This window comes from Meriones unguiculatus, chromosome 16, assembly GCF_030254825.1.
Source record: "Meriones unguiculatus strain TT.TT164.6M chromosome 16, Bangor_MerUng_6.1, whole genome shotgun sequence".
Taxonomy (NCBI): domain Eukaryota; kingdom Metazoa; phylum Chordata; class Mammalia; order Rodentia; family Muridae; genus Meriones; species Meriones unguiculatus.
In genome coordinates, this window is record NC_083363.1 from 29,077,601 (window position 1) to 29,097,781 (window position 20,181).

General features: G+C 40.8%; 1 protein-coding gene across 5 annotated transcripts in view; it reads left to right on the forward strand.

Moving 5' to 3' along the window:
* Znf318 (zinc finger protein 318) overlaps positions 1-20,181 on the forward strand; it is a 50,212-nt gene that overhangs the window by 1,671 nt on the left and 28,360 nt on the right. For 4 of the 5 annotated variants that reach the window (XR_009586769.1, XR_009586768.1, XM_021640153.2 and 1 more), the window contains exons 2-5: positions 1,606-1,757; positions 11,255-11,894; positions 13,214-14,701; positions 17,934-18,033. Coding sequence is in view for 3 of the 5 variants with exons in the window: in XM_021640153.2 (XP_021495828.1) it covers positions 1,606-1,757; positions 11,255-11,894; positions 13,214-14,701; positions 17,934-18,033 (2,380 nt within the window). In the remaining 2 variants the exon portion in view is untranslated. The remainder of the gene's footprint in view (positions 1-1,605; positions 1,758-11,254; positions 11,895-13,213; positions 14,702-17,933; positions 18,034-20,181) is intronic. The other variant, XM_021640152.2, reaches the window with a different exon arrangement.

Sequence of the window (20,181 nt, forward strand, 5' to 3'; positions counted from 1 at the left end):
CTTTGTTAGTGAAGAGTCTCTCTGGGACAGCACTATATGTAACATGTATCCTAGGGCTCTCATCATAGATCAGCTGATTTGTCACATTGTTAAGACTTTTCAAAGTCTCTCACTTCAGAGGAATGAAGAATAGAATATTACAGCCTCCCTCTTCTTCAGGGTACTGTATTTGCTCCAGTTTTCTGTCCCGTAGGAAACTGTTATCTCTTTTTCCATCTGATCTGAACATTGACCTCATCTAACCTGTTAGATGTACCTTCAAGGGAAATCCCCACGCTATCCTTCTATCACCTCCCAGCACTCTGATGGCCCTGTTACTGGTTCCTTGGATGGTTACATTTGTTTTCTTTATAATTTAGCCTTGCTATATAAATAAGTGTATTTTTCTGTGTTCAGCAATCAAATAGATTTTTAAAAACGTTTTTTGTTGTGTGTATTTGTTTCCTGTGTGTGTGTATGTATATACATGGGAGTGCAGATGGTTGGTGGAGACTTTGGATCCCTTGGAAGTAGTTGTTAGCTGTGAACCAAAGTGTTGCCCTTTGCAAAAAACAGTACTCATTCTTAACTGGAACCCCAAACTGATTTTAAGCCTTCACTTTATACTTTTAGTGGGTCTATACTGGTCATCTGTCATGAATTAGACAGTTATGATAAATAGATGAAGTTAGAAATTCTGTGGTGTGTTAAATGTGATTAAGGGCTAAAAACAAACTTAAGCAGTAGTTTACGATTTTTGATAGGGTTTCAAGGGAACAAGCCTCCTAAGAAGTGAGTTTTGAATTAAGACCTTAAGAGACTGAGAGATCAAGTCGTTCAAGTGCCAGGAGGAAAGTTCTGGTTGGGTCTCATGAGTTGAATGCTTAAAACCCTCCTATGGCTCCTATCACATCAAGATCAACCAAATTTCCTGATTAGTTGTGTCTCTCTCCTCTCTGTCACATCACTGTACTGGCCTGTTTTCTGTTACCCAGAGCATGCTAATACATCCTGAGATGTTGCCTCCTTCTCAAGTGGCAGCATCTCAGAAATGCTAATTTTACCGCCGTATCTGAGTGATTCCTCCTTTTCCTTAGTCTTTTACAGTTCATTTTTTTTTAGTGTCTGTGCCACTTGTTGCTATCTTCTGCAATACTTAGAACATAATTGGTTTTGGCTCTCTCCTTTAGCTAAACATGTATAGGTCCTGCGAGCAGGGATTTTATTTACTTGGCTATTCCTATGTCCCATAAGAAAAAGAGGTCTTGGTTTTTCAAGATCCGGTCTCTGTGTAGCCCTGCATAAGAGACCATCTTTTAGAGGAGTGGGGATTATAAACTTTTATCTCTCTGGGTGCTGCTGCACACCTTTATTCCCAGTACTCAGAAGACAGAGGCAGGCGGATCTCTGAGCTTGCGGCCAGCCTGGCCTACAGAGAGAGTTCCAGGACAGCCAGGGCTGCACAGAGAAACCTTGTCTTGAAAAAAAAAGGTGTAAAGAAATTTCTGTTTTTGAATAGTTCCTTACCTTGATAGACAACGATTTTATGAGTAGGGAACATTTGGGGCATAGAATGCACTCATGTTGACTACTATATGGTTATTTATTTATTTTTAACTTTTGTAGAGACATTCTCCGGGTCTGTGCTCTGATTCTTCTTTGGAGCAGAGTTTAAGGATCACGGTTGGCAATGACCACTTCTGTCCTAGCACACCAGAGCGGCGGCGGCTCAGTGACCGGCTGGGGTCTCCAGTGGATGGTCTGGAGGACGTGGGCAGGTAGGCTTCAGCTATGACAGGTGTACCAGACTAATTTTGGATGGTAGAAATACTGTTTTCTGAGTGATGTGCTTGAATGTATGGTGCTAGCACTGAAATCATCCCCTGTGCTGTGTCCAGTAGAAGCTATCACACTGAAAAAGGCTTTCTGACTGGGATGAGTATGTTGATAAAGATTCTGTTGCTGACTGAAAAGTGTGCCAGAGAAAACAAAAACAAAATCATCGTGGCACATGTAGAAAGAGAAGGGGACATATATCAAATATTGGATTAAAATCTAAGAAGAGCCTCTTATACAATAAAGGTTTTGGAGAAAATGGAAAGTCTGTTTTTGTTTGTTTTTTTGAAACAGGGTTTCTGTCCTGGTACTCACTTTGTAGACCAGACTGGCCTTGAACTCAGAGATCCTCTTGCCTCTGCTTCCGGAGTGTTAGGATTAAAGGTGGGTCACCACATATGTTTGTTTATATTCTTATTGATAAAGGGTTTGTTTATTTGAAATAGAGTCTCAGTATGTAGATAGAGTCTCACTATGGCTTTGAACTCACAGAGATTGGCATGCCTCTGCTTCCTAGCACTGGAATTAAAGGCTTGTGGTAATGTACTTGGCTTTTTTTTTTGGGGGGGGGTAGGGGGGCAGGAGGCAGTCTATGTAGTTCTGGCTGACCTGGAACTTGCAGAAATCTTTCTGCCTCTGCTTCCTGAGTGCTGAGAAGCATGAGCCCAACAGCCTGCTAGAAAATTATTTTTCAGTGATTCATTTTTAGCTTGCTTGGGCCAAAATATGGATACTGAAAGCATTTAAATAATACAAGTATGTATATTAAATTTATGGAGCAGTAATAGAAAGTTAGAGATCTTTAAAAATATATGTGTGATTACTGCTTACAAATAAACTAAACAGTGTTGAATATAGACCTTAATTACTAAAAATTATATGTGGAGATTAAATAGTTTTATTACATAAGAAAAGTAAAAAGGTAAGCATGGGAGTACAGGACAGCATTTTCTCCATCTTAGAGCATATTTGTTATAGTCTCTGTCTAGCACAGTGGGGTTTTCATAAATATGAGAATTAATCAAGGAAATATTGTTTATTACAGGTAATGTTAAGTATTGTATAGAGTATAGGCAGGCAGATGGGGACAGCTGGGCAGGAAGTCAGGACAGTGGTATTACTGGTGATATTTACTTCAAAGCTCCAGTGGCTATGGATGCAGTGAAGCAAGGACAGTCTTACGTAACACTGAGGCTTCTGATGGTAGGCCTTCAAGGTGTGTGACTGGGTCGCTAATTGAGTCAACAGCTCTTGCCCTTCAGTCTGCTTCTATTTTGGGAGGTGATTGAGTAGGTGGACTAGGGTGGTGGTACAGGGTGTGATTCTCTTCCTTCCTTGCTGGGTTAAGTAACTTCAACATTTCCTTTTGTAGGGCTTAGTCTGGCATTTCCTTTTGTTATGCATATATGCTTCTGAGAACCAACTATCTTTTCAAATTATGAAAAGTTAATTTTCCTCAGAATGTGTTTAGAACTGTAGTATTTCTAGAATCACGTGACTTAAAGAGATCTGTTTTAGAGACAGTGAGAGAGGCTCTAAATGGGAGCTGTGGGTCTACTTTTTATATTTTTACCACCTGCACATTTTTGTGTAGTCCTGGCTGTCCTGAACCAGGCTGCCCTGGAACTCAAGAGATCCTCCTGCTTCTGCCTTCTGAGTGGTAGGACTAAAGGCGTGTGCTACCACCACTCAGCTATTGTTCTGGTTTTCACTCAGCTTTTCTCTTCTCTTCTTTTCTTTTCTTAATTACACTTTATTCACTTTGTATCCCCCCCATAAGCTCCTCCCTCCTCCCATCTCGGTCCCACCCTCCCCACCTCCTCCTTCTTCATGCATGCCCCTCCCCAGGTCCACTGATTGGGGAGGTCCTCCTCTCCTTCCTTCTGATATTTATCAGATCACATCAGGAGTGGCTGCATTGTCATCTTCTGTGGCCTGGTAAGGCTGCTCCCCCTCAGGGGGAGGTGATCAAAGAGCAGGCCAATCAGATTATGTCAGAGGCAGTCCCTCTTCCCATTACTTTGTAACCCACTTGGACACTAAACTGCCATGGGCTACATCCATGCAGGGGTTCTAGGTTATCTCCATGCCTGGTACTTGGTTGGAGTATCAGTCTCGGGGAAGACCCCTGTGTTCAAATTTTCTGGTTCTGTTGCTCTCCTTGTTATGGTTTCTTTTTGTATGGATAATTACTATTCAGTAAAATCAGGTTGTAGATCCATTAGCATATTCATATGTTTCCTGATGGTGGTCTAGTCTTCAGCTAATTGAACCAGCCATTTCCAGGGCTAGAGAGATGGCTCAGTTGTTAAGAACACTTGGTTGCTCTTGCAGAGGAGTTTCTAGAATTCATGTTCAATGACTCAAACCAACTATAAACCTGTAACTACAGTTCCAAGGGATCCAGTGTCCACTTCTGGCCTTCATGGGCATCTGTACTCAGGTGCACATAACTACACAGAGAAAGAAATGCACGTGTGTGTGCGCGCACACACACACACACACACACACACACATTCTTTTAAAAATAAGATCTTTAGGCCATTTCTAATAGGCCATTTTAATTTTTTTCTTGAGACCCCCCCCCCAATATTTTTTCTCTTTTTTTGAATTTGTCACATCTTGTTATTAGGTTTTTGAGTAAAAGCCAAATGTCTTAGTTAGGGTTACAATTATTATGATGAACCACCATGACTGAAAATAAGTTGGGAAGGAAAGGATTTATTTGGCTTACACTTTCACTTTGTAGTTCATCACTGAAAGAAGTCAAGACAGGAACTCAGACACAGCAGGAACCTGGAGGCAGGAACTAATGCAGAGGCCGTGGAAGGGCACTGCTTAGTGACTTGCTCCTTATGGCTTGCTCAGCCTGCTTTCTTATAAAAACCAGAACCACCAGCCCAGGGATGGCAACATCACAGTGAGCTGGGACCTTCCCCATCAGTCACTAATTAAGAAGATGCTCCATACCCACACCCCAGTCTCATGGAGCGTTTTCTTTTTCTTTCTTTCTAGCTTTCTTTCTATTTATTTATTATTTATACAGTATTCTGCCTACATGTGTGCCTGCACACCAGAAGAGGGCACCAGATATCATTATAGATGGTTGTGAGCCACCAGGCAGTTGCTGGAAATTGAACTCAGGACCTTTGGAAACGCAGCCAGTGCTCTTAACCTCTGAGCCATCTCTCCAGCGTAGGAGGCATTTTCTCAATTGAGGTTCACTCCTCTCAGGTGACTCCAGCGTGGGTCAGGTTAACATAAAACTAGCCAGCACTCCAGACCATCAAGATTGTGGTCTTGCCTTAGCAGCTCTCTAATGGACTATAACTTACTCTAAAAAGGGAGTGTGAACAAGTTGAGTGAAAACTTTTAAGACACTTGGATACTGAGACACATATTCAGAGTTGTGTATCCATAATAGCAATACATTTTAGAACATTTTTATTATTTCTGGAGAAATCCTAACACCCTTAGCCTTATCTCAGTTCTAAGCAATCTTTATTTTTTACTTTAATGAGCTTCCTATTTATATAATGTATGATTCTTTGTGACTAGCTTTCACATGTTTTAAGGTTCATCATGTTCATGGTGTTTCTTTTTATTGCCAATAATATTTCATAATGTGTATATAACAAGTTCTGTTTATTCATTATTAGTAAGTTGTTGAATATCATTGGGTTGCCTTTTCTTTAGCTGTTATAAAGAATTCTACTAAGAACGTTGTTGTGAAAACTTCTTTGTGGATTTATATACCTATAGACCAGTGGTTCTCGACCTTCCTAGTGCTGTGACCCATTAATAGAGTTCCTCATGTTGTGGTGACTCCCTAACCATAGAATTACTTTAATTGATGCTTCTTAACTGTAATTTTTTGCTACTGTTATGAATCGTCATGTAAATACCTGATATGCAGGCTGTCTAATATTTGACCCCTGTGAAAAGGTCATTTGACCCCTAAAGGGGTCATTGTGACCATAGGTTGAGAACCACTGCTAGACAAACATTCTGTCATTGAGCTATACCTCTAGCCTTACATTTTAAATTTGTTTAATGGATTTTTGTAAACAAACAAAAAAGAAGGGATACTATTTGGTACGAGGAAAGGATGAGTAGGAAGAATGAAAGGGATTGAAAGGGGCAATGGGGGAGATATAATCAAAGTATATTTTGCATATAGGAAAATGTTATGCTATTTTGTACTACTAATATATGATAATAAAAATTAAAAAAAAAACGGAATAAAGTACAGTGAACACTCATGTTCCTATTATCCACATCTAACTCTTTGTTTTTGTTTTTCGAGACAGGATTTCTCTGTGTAGCCTTGGCTGTCCTCGAACTCTTATCTGTAGACCTCTAGGCTGGCCTCAACTTACAGAGATCTGCCTATTCTGCCTCCTGAGTGCTGGGACTAAAGGAATGCACCACCACTGACTGGCAAAAAGTGCTTTCTTGTCTTTACATAAAGTTCTATCAGATGGCACTCCTGAATGATTTTAAATGTACATGTAAGAGTCAGCTGGGTAGTGATAGCTCATAGGACCTCTGAGTTCGAGGCCAGCCAGGTCTACATAAAGAAACCCTGTCTTGAAAACCTAAACCAAGCTGGTTGTGATGGTGCAAGCCTGTAATCCCAGCACTCAGGGAGGCAGAGGCAGGTGGATCTCTGTGAGTTTGAGGCCAGCCTGGTCTAGTTTGAATCCAGGACACCTAAGGCTACATATAGAAACCCTGTCTTGGAAAAAAAAGAAAAGAAAAGAAAAAGAAAGAAGAAAAAACAAACTCAAATCAAACCAAAACTAATTGGTCTTAGCCAAGGTTGTTGTTACTGTTTTGAAAGAGGGTCTCTCTGTGTAGTCCTGGCTGTCCTGGAACTCAGAATGTAGTCCAGGCTGGCCTAGAACTCAACAGAGATCTTTCCTACCTCTGCTTCCTAAGTGCTAGGGTTAAGGCATGCTCCGCCATCTCCAGTTTAGCCAAAGCTTTTAGAGTGTCTGTCACTGGACTGTTTTGTGCTACAAGCAGCTGTGATTCTTTTTGTTTTTGTTTTTGAGACAGGGTTTCTCTGTATAGCCTTGGCTGTCCTGGAACTAGCTCTGTAGACCAGGCTGGACTCAAACTCACAGAGACCTGCCTGCCTCTGCCTCCTGAGTGCTGGGACTAAAGATGTGTCTGACCACTGATTGACAGTTGTGATTAATGTTAAAAATAATCACACTTTTTTAATTTAAAAGTTTGTGTGTCTTAAGTGTCTGCTGTGTGTATTTACATATGTACCACTTGCATGCCTAGTGCCCATTTTGGATGCCCTAGAACTGGAGTTTCAGATGGTTGTGAGCTGCTGTATAGGTGCTGGGGACTAAACTCAAATCCTCTGGAAAAATAGCCAATACTCTTATTCCCTGAGTCAGTTCTCTCCTAACTGGTGGGAGTCCTGAAAAAAGAGGGTTGAATTTCTAATGTGCAACCTGACTCTGGACTATGTTTACATGACAGCTTCTGGTTTTGTTTTGTTTTTCTAACTGTTCTTGTGACGCCTTCCATTATATCCCTACTTTTGTTGGCAATTCAAAGTCACACTAAGGCTTTATGAGGATTATCGTATTTGTAGCTTCTTGATAACTTAGTGTCATATTAGATCTTGGGTTAATGTTTTATTTGGTGGTGACATGTCCTGGTTCTAGTGAGTAGTGGAACATAGGTGACCCTGCTACTGTACATATAGTTTATGGGGTTTTTCTCCTACACTATTATGAAGCCTGTTGCTGGGTGATTTGGTGAAGTGAGTCAACTCATGAACATTTTCCTTAGAAATAGATGTCTTTATAATTGATAAGATTAAAACTTTTGAGTGTTTTTTTTTTTTTAAATTCAGAGGCCATTCTTAGTTTATTCCAGTCCTGTTTCATAATGCATTAAGACCTCAAAATTATCCAGATATTTTTTAAGGTCATTTCTATGGGTCTGTAAGGATGGGTCATTGGTTAACAGTGCTGGCTCTTCTTCTAGAGGACCCTGGTTTGATTTCCAGCACCTACATGGCAGCTCATAACCACCTGTAACTCCAGTTCCAGGGACCTGATAACCCTCTTCTGGCCTCTATGCATATATTTGGTGTGTAGACATACATGAAGACAAAACACATGCATAAAATTTTTAAATATTTTTAAAAGGTCATTTTTAGAAACACATTATTAGAAACAACATAGGACAGCTGAAGAGATAACAATGGTTAAGAATGTACACTATCAAAAAAAAATGAATGTACACTATCTTTTAGAAGACCTACGTTTGGTTTCTAGCTCCCAATTGTCTATGACTACAGCTCCAAAGATCTAAAACACTTCTGGGCTCCTGAAGGTGATCAAATAAATGAACCCACCTAAATAAAAATTTAAAATAAATCTTTTTAAAATTTAAAAAGGGAACATATTAATTTCTCTGGATGGTAATTCATTCTGTTTTTTTTTTTTTAAGATTTGCTTATTTATTATTTATACAGTACTCTTCCTGCATGTAGTACTACACACCAGAAGAGCGCTCCAGATCTCTTTACAGATGGTTGTGAGCCACCATGTGATTGCTGGGAATTGAACTCAGGACCTTTGGAAGAACAGCCAGTGCTCTTGGCCTCTGAGCCATCTCTCCAGCCCTGGATTTTTTAATAAACAGTTTCTTTTTCATTTTGAGACTTTGAGGAGTTTCTCTGTTGTAACCTTGGCTATCCTGGACTCGCTTTGTAGACCAGGCTGGCCTCAAACTCACAGAGATCTGCCTGTCTGAATGTTGGGATTACAGGAATGCCCCATTGTACCTGGCCAGTGCTCTTAACAGCTGAGCTATCTCTCCAGTGCCATATTTTTTTCTTCTTTTTGTATTGTTTGAGGCTGGGTTCCACCTTAAAACTCACACTGGCCTGGAACTCATTCTATTCAGTCTGGTCTCAAACTCAAGGTGATAATCCTGCCTCAGCCTCCTAAATCCTGAGATTATTTGTTTTCTTTTTTTATGAAATTAGATTTCTAAAATTCTAGAGGCTATCTTGGTATACAGGATGTCTGGGTGAGTGAGATGGCTCAGCAGATAAAAGCACTTGCCACTAAGCCTGAAGTCCTAAGTTTAATACCTTGGACACATACAATAGGACAGAACCAATTCCCACAAATTGTCCTCTGACCTGTATACATGTGCCACTGACCACATGTGCCCAGAAACATACAGACATATACATACACAAAACTATTTTAAAATGCAATTTTAAAACATTGGAGAGGAGCTGAGCAGTGGTGGCTTAGTCCCAGCACTCGTGAGGTAGAGGAGGCAAGTTTGAAGCCAGCCTACTCTACAAAGCTAGTTTCAGGGCATCCAGAGCTACACAAAGAAACCCTGTCTTGAAAAACCAAAAATCCTAGAGATCTTTCTTTCAATCTACAATTTAAGTCAGAATCCTTGTTTTTTGGGTCATAGAAGCTCTATGGCCATAGTGCCCCCAAATAGCTAAGTTTATTATTTGCCTCTGAGCTAGAAGGAAAACTATCTCATCCTGAATTTTGACCTTTATGCCACAAAGGTCTGAGACTTTTCTATTTCTGAAAAATAAAAATACACAGTGAGCCAAAACATCACTTATTTCTGGGTCCTACAGTAGGAGACTGCTCGTGGATATCCAGGCAAGGCAGGAAAGAACATGACCAAACAGTTTTAGGGTTTTAGTTATCCTTATAATGAAACTTTTCCCCCAGTAGAAATATATCAGGTTTGAGGATGTAGACTGAAGTTGGGACTGAGACAACTTAAAGGAGATGGGAAGTCCAGGGCCTCCCTCACCGCTTTCCCAACGTATTTCCTTTAGGCAGCCCCTAAGTGCTTTGTAGAAAATCTGTGGGCTTGAGATACATATGCTCAGTGATTAGGCACACTCCTGTTAGACGCAGAGGCCCAGGTTCAGTCCCCTGCACAGCGAAGGAAAGCCAGGTTAAGAATTGACTCCAAACCATGAGACAAAGCTCAAAAGCCATTGTTCTTGAATGTTGTTTCTCGAACCTTAAAGCACATACAAACCACCTGGAAATCTTGTTAAAATTAAAACTCTAGTCCATTAGGCCTGAGGTAGAGCCCAACAATCTGTATTTCCTTTTTGTTTGTTTTATTCTGTTTTGTTTTTGAGATAGGTCCACAGCCAATCTGTCTTCAGAGTTGCTAGAGCCCAGATTGGCTCTGAACTCTTACTGTTATCACCTTCTCTGGTTAGAATCATTACTTAAAAAAAAAAAAAAAAAAACAATATATATGTGTATTTTAATTTATTTTTATTTTATATGTGTTGGTGTCTTGCCCACATGCATGTCTGTGTGAGGTAGTCAGATCCCCTGGAACTGTAGTCACAGACAGTTGTGAGTTGCCATGTGGGTGCTGGAAATTGAACCCAGGTCCTGGAAGAGCTGCCAGTACCAACTACTGAGCCATCTCTCCAGTCCTAGAATCATTACTTTTTAATAAATTCTCAAGCAATGTTAGGGCTGTTGGTCCTGACAAAGAGCTTTAATTTAACTGGTCAAGTTTTTGTTATTGTTTTGTTTTTAAATTTTGTATTTATGTGTATGGGTGTCTTTCCTGCATGTATGTCTGTGTACTATGTACTTGCATGGTGCCTTAGGAAGAAGCCTGAAGAGGGCATTGGGTCTCCAAGTTAGAGATAAATGGTTGTGAGCCACCATGTGGGTTCTGGGAGTCAAACCCATGTCTTCTAGGAGAGCATCCAGTGCTTTAAACCAGTGAGTCCCCTCTCCAGCCCCTGTTTTGTTCTTTGTTTTTCCAACATAGTGTATCAGGATGTAGTCCTGGAACTCAGAGCAGTCCACCTGCCTCCCTGGTGCTGGGATTAAAGGTGTAGGCCACTATACCTAGTCTAGCTAGTCAAACTGTATCAATTAGGACTCTGATTTTTTTTTAAGATTTATTTTTATTTTTCAGTTATGTGTGTATGTGTGCTTCTGTATGCACATGAGAATGCATGTGTGCTCTAATCAAGAAGGGGAAATGTAATGGAGTAAGCCATTAAACATGGGTACTGGGAACTACACTTGGGTCCTCTAGAAGATAGTATGCACTCTTAATTGTTGAATCATTTCTCTAGCCTCTTTGTTATGGTTTTTTATCTCCTGAGCTCTAGTGTGATACTCAGTATCCTCAGACTAATTAAAAAAATAATTAGCCTAAGAGTTCTGTTAGTGTATTAGTCTCTTAATAGAGTCTAAAGCTGTTGGTGACCCTGGGAAAGGAAGAGGAAATGTTCCATGTCTAATCTGTCTTTGGATTTCATGATTATTTACTTTAAGCATTCTATTGTCCCCCTCCTAAATAATAGTATTTTAGCATTGTCTGGCTTTTCTTTCTCCAAGTCACTATATTCAGTGATCCTTGTCTCTTTCCTCAGGGATGACCCGACTGATGATTCTGTCTTCACTCGAAGCTCCCAGTGCTCTCGAGGCCTTGAACGATATATTTCTCGGGAGGAGGGACCACTTAGTCCCTTCTTGGGACAACTTGATGAGGACTACCGGACGAGAGAAACTTTTGTGCATCGATCTGAGTATAGTCCCCATATCAGTTGTCATGATGAACTGTTGAGGGGAACAGAACGGGATAGAGACAAACTCAAAAGCTCCTCCTATTCCATAGGATCTGAGGAAAGAAGCCGAGAGGCCAAAAGGCCCCGTTATGATGACACAGAGAAGATACACGGCATGGGAGGAGATCACTCAAGTTTTACATCTGGGACTCGCAACTATCGACAGCGAAGAAGCAGCCCAAGCCCTAGCTTTCTTGACCCTGAGTTTCGAGAACTGGACCTTGCCAGGAGAAAGCGAGAGGAAGAGGAGGAACAAAGTAGGAGCTTGAGTCAGGAGCTGGTGAGCGTTGATGCTAGGACTGGATGTTCCATCCCTGGGTTGTCAGGTGTCCTAACAACAGAGGAGCCAGGATATTCTTTGCATCGGCCTGAGGAAGTACCTGTGATGCCTAAGAAGTCCATTCTGAAGAAACGAATTGAAGTGGACACGAAGCCTTCCTTGCAGGTCTTTGTTGCATTTCTCTTGGTAGTCCCTCTAATATCCTAAGTCCTGATACTTTCCTGGGACTCTGCTCCTTATTAGTGTCTGTGTAGCATTTCTGTACTAACAATGTTATGCTTAACCATGAGCAACCACTCCTGGGATTCCCAGAGTAAACTGAAGACTCATAGTGAGTGTATCAACAAGGCCTTCTATTGCTATATTACTTTCTAAAAACATTTTGGAAAGTATCTGCCTTGACTTTTCCCGCTTAAATTGAATAGCTCTATAGGGAATCTTTGAATGTGAGTTTTTTGGAAATGAAAGGCAAAAGGAGAAGATAATCCTGAATTCTTCATCTCTTTAGAAGAAAGAAGCATATGAATTGTAGAACATTAGACTAGAAATGACGTGATTCTGATTTTGGAAGCATCAACTTCCTGTGTAAATTTCAGACAAGTCACAGCATTTCTGGCCTTGACACTGTTTCTCCTTCCTATGAAAAGATGGTCAGGCAAGACTATAGTTTGACTAAAGACTTCTGAGCAAGTACTGAGGTACTTAGAGAAACAAGAGAAGGCTGATTAGTTAGAGTTTTAGAATTTCCTGTCGCCAGAGTAGTCCTGCTTATGTGCTTTTTCTTCTGGTCATCAATAGAAATGAAAACAAGTTGGGTGGGATGGTACACACCTATAATCCTAGCAGCTGAGAGGCTATTGCCTGAGGATTCCAAGTTCAAGGCCTGTTAGAGCACACTGAAAGTTAATGTCAGCCTGACCTATGTAGTTAGACTCCTAGCAACAGGGCTGGGGGCAAGCCTGATGACCTGAGTTTGATTTCCAGAACCTAATTCCTGAAAATTCACACATATACTGTGCTTGTGTGTGCCCATGTATTCACACACCTGCCCTCTCCCCCAACATATTCAAAGCTCATGTGTGCCCATATAGTTACGTATCTCCCAAACATAAACTGTATTTATGTGTACCCATATAGTCACACACCTCTCACCTCAACAACAGCAATAATAAATACAGTTCTTAAGAGAAAACAAAATATAAAAGGAAAATAGGCTAAGGAAGATATCTGCAATCTTTTGAATTCATATGCTTTGATAAAGAATGAAGCACAGGGTAAAGGTTCAGAGCACTTGGTTTACTCAGCCCCTCTTTCTCCTTGCCCTGGCAGAGACCACTGGAGAGGGGACTTGTTTCTCGGGCTTAGGCAAGACCACTTTTCTTTTTATCTGTATATATCTCCCCTATTCAGGAAATCTTTCTCTCAATTGCTAGTGCTCTGTGATTCCCTCTTGGGTGCTAAATCAAGTTTGTTTGTGTTTGCAGCTTGAGAGCTTTTCCAGCAGTACCAGCTCCAGCCAGGATTGCCCCCTCTATTCTGAGCATCCACCTCTTCCACTAAGTGGTGCTATTGCTGCTTTTGCTTCAGAGATTGAAAACAAAGGAACTGCAGTGGAGGCCAACCTGAAAGAACCTCAGGGTAACCTGTACCAGTGGGGTCCCTTCTGTGAGATACCTAAAGACAACAGTGAAAAAGTCGACAGCTTTTTGTGCTATAAGGAAAAATTGGATTTGAAGGCTGAGGGACTTGAACGACATACGGACTTTTTACTGCCCCATGAGAGAGCTAGCCAGGACGGCAGTGGCTTTTCTCGAATTCTGAGCATGTTGGCAGATCCTACCAATACACAGGAAAAAAGAAGACGTAGCTTCCCTGATATTGAGGATGAGGAGAAATTTCTCTATGGGGATGAAGAGGAGGATATAAAATCAGAATCCCCACCTAAGTCTCTGGGGGCTCCTGAGAGTAAAGTTGCGAGACTGAAGGCAAGCTCTCTGCCTTCAACTCCAGCCATCAAGCTAGAATCACTAGAAGAGAGCAATCCAGAATATGCCAAGATTCATGACTTGCTTAAGACCATAGGACTGGATATTGGAGTAGCAGAAATTAGTAAATTGGCTGCACGCACCCAAGAAAGACTTCATGGCAAGAAGCCATCTTCACGTTCCTTAGCTGACCGACGTTCATCTGCTGACAGACATTCATCTGCTGATCGACATTCATCCGCTGACAGACACTCATCCGCTGACCGACGCTTTTCAGATGACCGCTGTTCCTCAATTGACCACGGTTTCACAACTGATGGGCCCTCATCAGATCCTCACAGACTGGAGAGTAGGGAGGCACATCACAGCAATACTCACTCCCCAGAAGTATCCCATCCACACCCAGCCTCCCCAGTGGATCCTTACCTGCTCACAAAAAATAGCCCTCCATTCCTAAAGTCTGACCATCCAATGGGTCATGTTTCAGGACCAGAGATAGTTGGCAGTGGGTTTCAGTCATCAGTTGCTGTTAGGTGCATGTTGCCTTCAGCCCCATCTACCCCAATTAGACTTCCTCATTCTGCTTCTTTATCTCAGTATCACATACCAAGGGCTCCTCAGTTTGCTACAGCTCGGATACCGCCAAACTACCAGGGACCTGTCATTCCCTCTGCCTCCTTTGATGCTTATAGGCACTACATGTCCTATGCAGCATCAAGGTGGCCCATGTATCCTGCCTCTCAACCATCAAGCCACCCTTTGTCTGACCCACATAGGCTAATACCAACAACCAAACAAGCTACTCGTAGTCGTCCAAATCTCCGTGTGATCCCCACTGTGACTCCTGCAAAGCCCAAACAAGGCGTATCAGTTCTAGGCTCAATTTCTGTTAAGCGAGTTCCTGTTCGGGTGTCCATTCCATCACTCGTAAGATATAATCCAGAGAAGATCTCTAATGAGAAGAACCGTGCCTCCCAGAAGCAGAAGGTGAGTATTAGGTTTGGACATCTCATACCTGAGTTTTCTGTTTTAACATGATGTAAGGCCTTTGTACTTTTTCTTTTTGGAAGTTTATGTCATTACTCAAGTAATGTATGTATTAGCCCCTTTGAGCTTCTCATGTTTTGTCATTATAGCCAAACAAAAAGTCTGATCATTAGGTCCCGCTGTAATAGCTAGCCTTTTAAAGGTTATTTCTCTGTCTATGAATGGTCTGAAGATGCTGACAGTAGAAGCTGGGATCCTTGAACTATCTTATAGTCTCATCTTTTTCCATTTCAAAGAAATTTAATCCTTGGAAGATAAAAATATTTTAATTTTCTATGGTATTCAGATACTTTGAACTTCAGCCTTAAGTTTCAATAAAGACAAAAGTTTTAGGAAAGTGTTTAGAGACTAAGCACTTTCTCTTTCTCTTTTTTCCAAGACAGGGTTTCCCTGTGTAGCCCTGGTTGTCCTGGAACTCATTGTGTAGAACAAGCTGGCCTCAGATTTACAGAGCTCTGCTTGCTTCTGCCTTTTGAGTACTGGGATTAAGGACAAACACCACCACTAGCTAGTTTGTTTGAAAAATCAGTGTGAGGGTAATACTCTAAATTATTTTTCTTTGGATTCATTTCTTTATATATGAGTACTCTACCTGCATGTATGCTTAGGTGCCAGAAGAGAGCATCAGATCCCATTATAGATGGTTGTGAGTCACCATGTGGGTGCTGGGAATTAAACTCAGGACCTCTGGAAGAGCAGCCAGTGCTCTTAACCACTGAGCATCTCTCCACAGTGAGTACCTTCTCTTTAAGAGCCTTATACTAAGTCAGGGCTGACAATACATGGTTTTTCTCATTCACCTATTAAAGTCAAATCATATTTGCTTTTTTTTTTCTGTTAGCTGGTAGTAACATGGTTAAGAGATCATAAAATTGAAGACAGCTATATCTGTTACATAGTTCGTTTTTAGACCAGGGTGTTGCTATGTAGCCCTGGCTGGCCTAGAATTCATTATGTAGATGAGACTAGCCTCAAACTCAAAGGATCTATCTGCCTCTGCCTTCTGAGTTATGGGAAATGCTTGTGCCACCATACATAATATGTGTCTGTATTTTAAATTGTATGACCAAATTGTGTGACCTTGGATGAATTTTAAGATTATTTTTAATTTAATTATGTGTATGAGTGTTTTGTCTGTATGTAAGTCTGTATGTTATATTCGTGCCTGGTATTATAGAGATCAGATGGGTGTTTCAGATCCCAGGAGACTGTAGAGTTACAGGCAGTTATGAGCCACTATGTAGGTGCTGGGAATACATAGAACCCAGGTTTTCTAGAAGAGCAGTCAATATTATTAACCACTAAGCCACATCTCCAGCCCCAAGATTTATTTTTAATTATGTAAACATGTTCCTGTTTGTATCTGGGCATGTGCACATGTGAGTGCAGGTACGCAGCGAGTCCAGAAGAGGATGTGGGATACCCTGGAACTAGAGCTACCTGGTGCAGATGCTGGGAACTGAACTCAGGTCCTCTGCAAGAGCGGTACATACTCTTAACTGCTGAACATCTCTAGCCCCAAGATAGTTAATCACTTTTCCTACCGTAAAATAGAGAAAATGGTGAAGCTCAAATAACATGAAATATGTAATAAGCTAATACAGTTAGTCACTCAGATCTACATTTTAGTTCTTTTCTTCATGTGTCCCCACCTGGGTTCTATCCAGTGCTGCTGTCGGTGACTTTAGGTTCTTCCTGCTTGAAACTTTTCGTGGTAGTATAGCTCCGAAGAAAAGAATAAAATTCTGGTCTTGACCTTGTATCTGAATGAAATGTCACTTTGATTGCAAAGATTCTAGGTGCAGGCATTTGAACTTTGGGTGAAGGTGTTTTGTTTTGAGACTAGGTCTTGCCCTGTGGCCCTGGCTTACTATGGAGACCAGGCTGACTTTGCACTTACTGCAGTCTTTTTGCAAAAGCCTCCCAAGTGCTGGGATTTAGAGGTGTATGCCACTACACTGGGCTTTAAGTTTAAGATATCAGCATAAGAGCTAAATAGAAAAAGCATTTTGGAAGTTGAGGGTCTCCTGTCAACACAAAAACACAGTTTTCAAAAGGAACAATCTGTTTTGTAACCAAATGTGAGTGGCTATAGCCCAGGAACACAAATACCACATTCCACTGTGTGGTATGAGGTCTGAGTTATATGAGGTGTGTTTTTTGGGGTTTGGGTTTCTGTTTTTTGTTTTGTTTTGTAACAGCCCTGGCTGTCCTGGAACTTGCTTTGTAGACCAGGCTGGCCTCATACTCAAAGAGATCTGCCTGCCTCCTGGAATTAAAGGTGTGTACACCACTACCCAGTGTTATGTGAGATTTTTATTAGCTACAAAACAAAATAAGTTATAAAAATATATACAGAATACATTGGTAGGGGGATACAAGTAAGACATGTTACAGCAGAGGGAAACTCTGTTGTAGATTCCTGATGTTCAGCGATGTTCATTCTTTCTCTCTCTCTCTCTCTCTCTCTCTCTCTTTAAAGATTTATTTATTTATTATGTATATAGTGTTCTTCCTGCATGTGTGCCTGCAGGGCAGAAGAGGGCACCAGATCTCATTATACATGGTTGTGAGCCACCATGTGGCTGCTGGGAATTGAACTCTGGACCTTTGGTAGAAGAGTCAGTGTTCTTAACCTCTGAGCCATCTCTCCAGCCCATCTCTCTCTCTCTCTCTCTCTCTCTCTCATTTGTTTGTTTGTTGTTGTTTTTTCAAGATAAAGTTTCTCTATATAGCCCTGGTTGTTCTGAAACTCACTCTGTATACCAGGCTAGCCTTCGGTGCAGAGATCTGTTTGCCTCTGCTCCCGAGTGCTGGGATTAAAGGTGTGTGCCACCACTGCCTGGCTTCAATGATGTTATTAGCTTTTGAATTGATGAAAACTTATGATCTGCTAAGAATACATTGTATGGTTTTGGTAGTCATAAGGATGTTAGGTTGGATAGTCCATAGGTGTGGGCCATAGTTAACTGTCACAGGGAATAAAAGAAACTCAAATTAGTTTGTCTCTGGTCTTCAACATTTTAATTCTCCATAATCGTCAAGTTCAGTCATGTCACCTTATAGAATCTTTAACATGGGTGTAGCTTTTTTCTTTCTTCCCCTCACCCTACCCTTCCAGCCTATTTTTGGAACTTCAGATCACATTCTCTCTCCATTTTGTACTCTATAGGTTATTGAAGAGAGGGAAAAGCTGAAAACTGACCAGGAAGCCCGGCAGAAGAAAATGTTTTATCTCAGGACAGAGTTGGAGCGGCTTCATAAACAACAAGGTATCAGTAGAGCAGTAGACCCACATGAAGAGGCATTGGTACTTAGACAAGATCAGTGAAAACAATTTGGCCATAAACCTAGAGAAAAGCTGTAATAGCCATGCAAAGAATTCTCAGGTAGTTCTCTTCTCTCAAATTAATAACATTTTACCATACTTTCTGTTTTTGTTCTCTCTCTCTCTCTCTCTCTCTCTCTCTCTCTCCTCTTTCTTCCTGTCTTTGTATCTGAATGTGTAATTTGTTGTTGTTGAGCCAGGATTTCTCTGTGTAGCCCTGGCAGGTCTTGAACTCACTGTAGATCAGGCTGCCTCTAACTCTCAAACGCTGGGGCCAAAGGTGTGCCACCATGCCTGGCACTACAGTGTACTTTTTACTGAACTCTTTTAGAGTAAGTTGTAAGTATGAGATACCCTTGAGAATTTCAGTCTGAATTTCCTAACAAGAATTCAGTACACAGTACACTAATCAAATGAGGCTTGGGATGGTGGCTCATGGATACTTGTTGTGTAAGCATGAGGATCTGAGTTTAGAGTCTCAGAACCCACAGAAAGTTAGATAGGGTACCATGATCTACAATCCCAGTATTCAGAAGCCCGATGTATGCAGCAGCAGATGAAGTCCTATCTCAAGCAAAATAGAAGGGGAGGACTGGCACCCAAAGTTGCCCTTTGACCTCCAGTAGGATGTGTGTGCCTGTATCCACACATGTGAACATATGCCCACACAGAGAGTCATACACACACACCTCACAAAAAGATTTTTAAAATTAGGAAATTAAAAAATTATCACATTTAGTTGTCACAGTGTTTTAGTCTTTTACCTCTTAATAATAATAGTTCCTGAGCCTTTCTATTTATAATTTGATATTTTAGGTATTTATAGAATATCTGTTAATTTTAATTTGTCTGATGTTTATGATTGAGTTTGGATTGTTCATTTTTGTCAAGACTATGGTAAAAGCAATGCCAAGTTCATGTCAGGAGTGTCTTTCCAGGGAAATCTTTGAGACTGTGGTAAAAGTCACCCTTGAAGCTTTTTCTCACCAATTTTAATCACCTTTCCTAGCCTGAGAAACTTGCTTTAACGGTTAAGTGGTTTTTCTAATTTTTTTACTTCCGTGTGGTGAGTTTCTGTTTTAATAAGCAACTTCTGATCCCTGTCTCAATTTTTCCAAATTTAGCTAGTGGGAGTCACTTTGAATTGACTGTAATGTCCTTATAATGTCCCCTCAGCACCTACTGAGAGCTTTCTTTTTAGCCCAAAATGTTTTGTGATACTTTACTTTTTATTCTATTACCTTCTCCTTTTATTTTTGGTTTTGGTTTTTGTTTATTTGTTTGTTTGTTTTTGGTCTTTTGAGACAGGGTTTCTCTGTGTAGTCCTGGCTGTCCTAGACCAGGCTAGCCTCAAAATCAGGGATCCACTGCCTCTGCCTCTGCCTCTCCAAGTGCTGGAATTATAGGTGTGCACCACTGTGCCCAGCTGTTTTTATTGTTTTTTTGTTTTTTGTTTGTTTGCTTGTTTTTCAAGACAGGGTTTTTCTGTGTAACAGTCCTGGCTGTCCCGGAACTCACTTTGTAGACCAGGCTGGCGTTGTTGTTTTTTATTTTTTTGTATTTAGAAACAAGATCTCATGTAGCCCACACTAGCCTCACAGTCACTGTATAGCTCAAGAGGATTTTGAACTCCTGATCCTCCTGTCTCTACCTTTAAAGTGGTGGGATTCCAGATGTACACTGCTGTTCCTTCAATTTCTTTGTCTGTGCTTTTAAGAATGCACATATGCAGTGAGGGGAAAAGTAACAATGTTTCTAAATACTGAAACTGGATTAATAGTATGAAAGAGAACAGAAAAGGATAGTTGTTTGTGCCTGAATATGTATTGTTTAAGATGAAAAACTTAGTTATTTTGTAGTGTAAGGATTTATCCACAAATACCTGAAGTTTGAAATCAGAGACAACATTAAGCATAAACTCAGTAAGAAATTGGTAAAATGTTCTTAAGTTAGATAAAGTCAAATAATCTTTTTAGAAGACACTACAAACCTTCATGTGTTGCTTGGGAGCGTTTACAGAGCCCCTGAGGTCCTGTCCACAGAGCCTTAGCTGATTATCTTTATATAAAAGAGATATGATCACTTGTCCTTT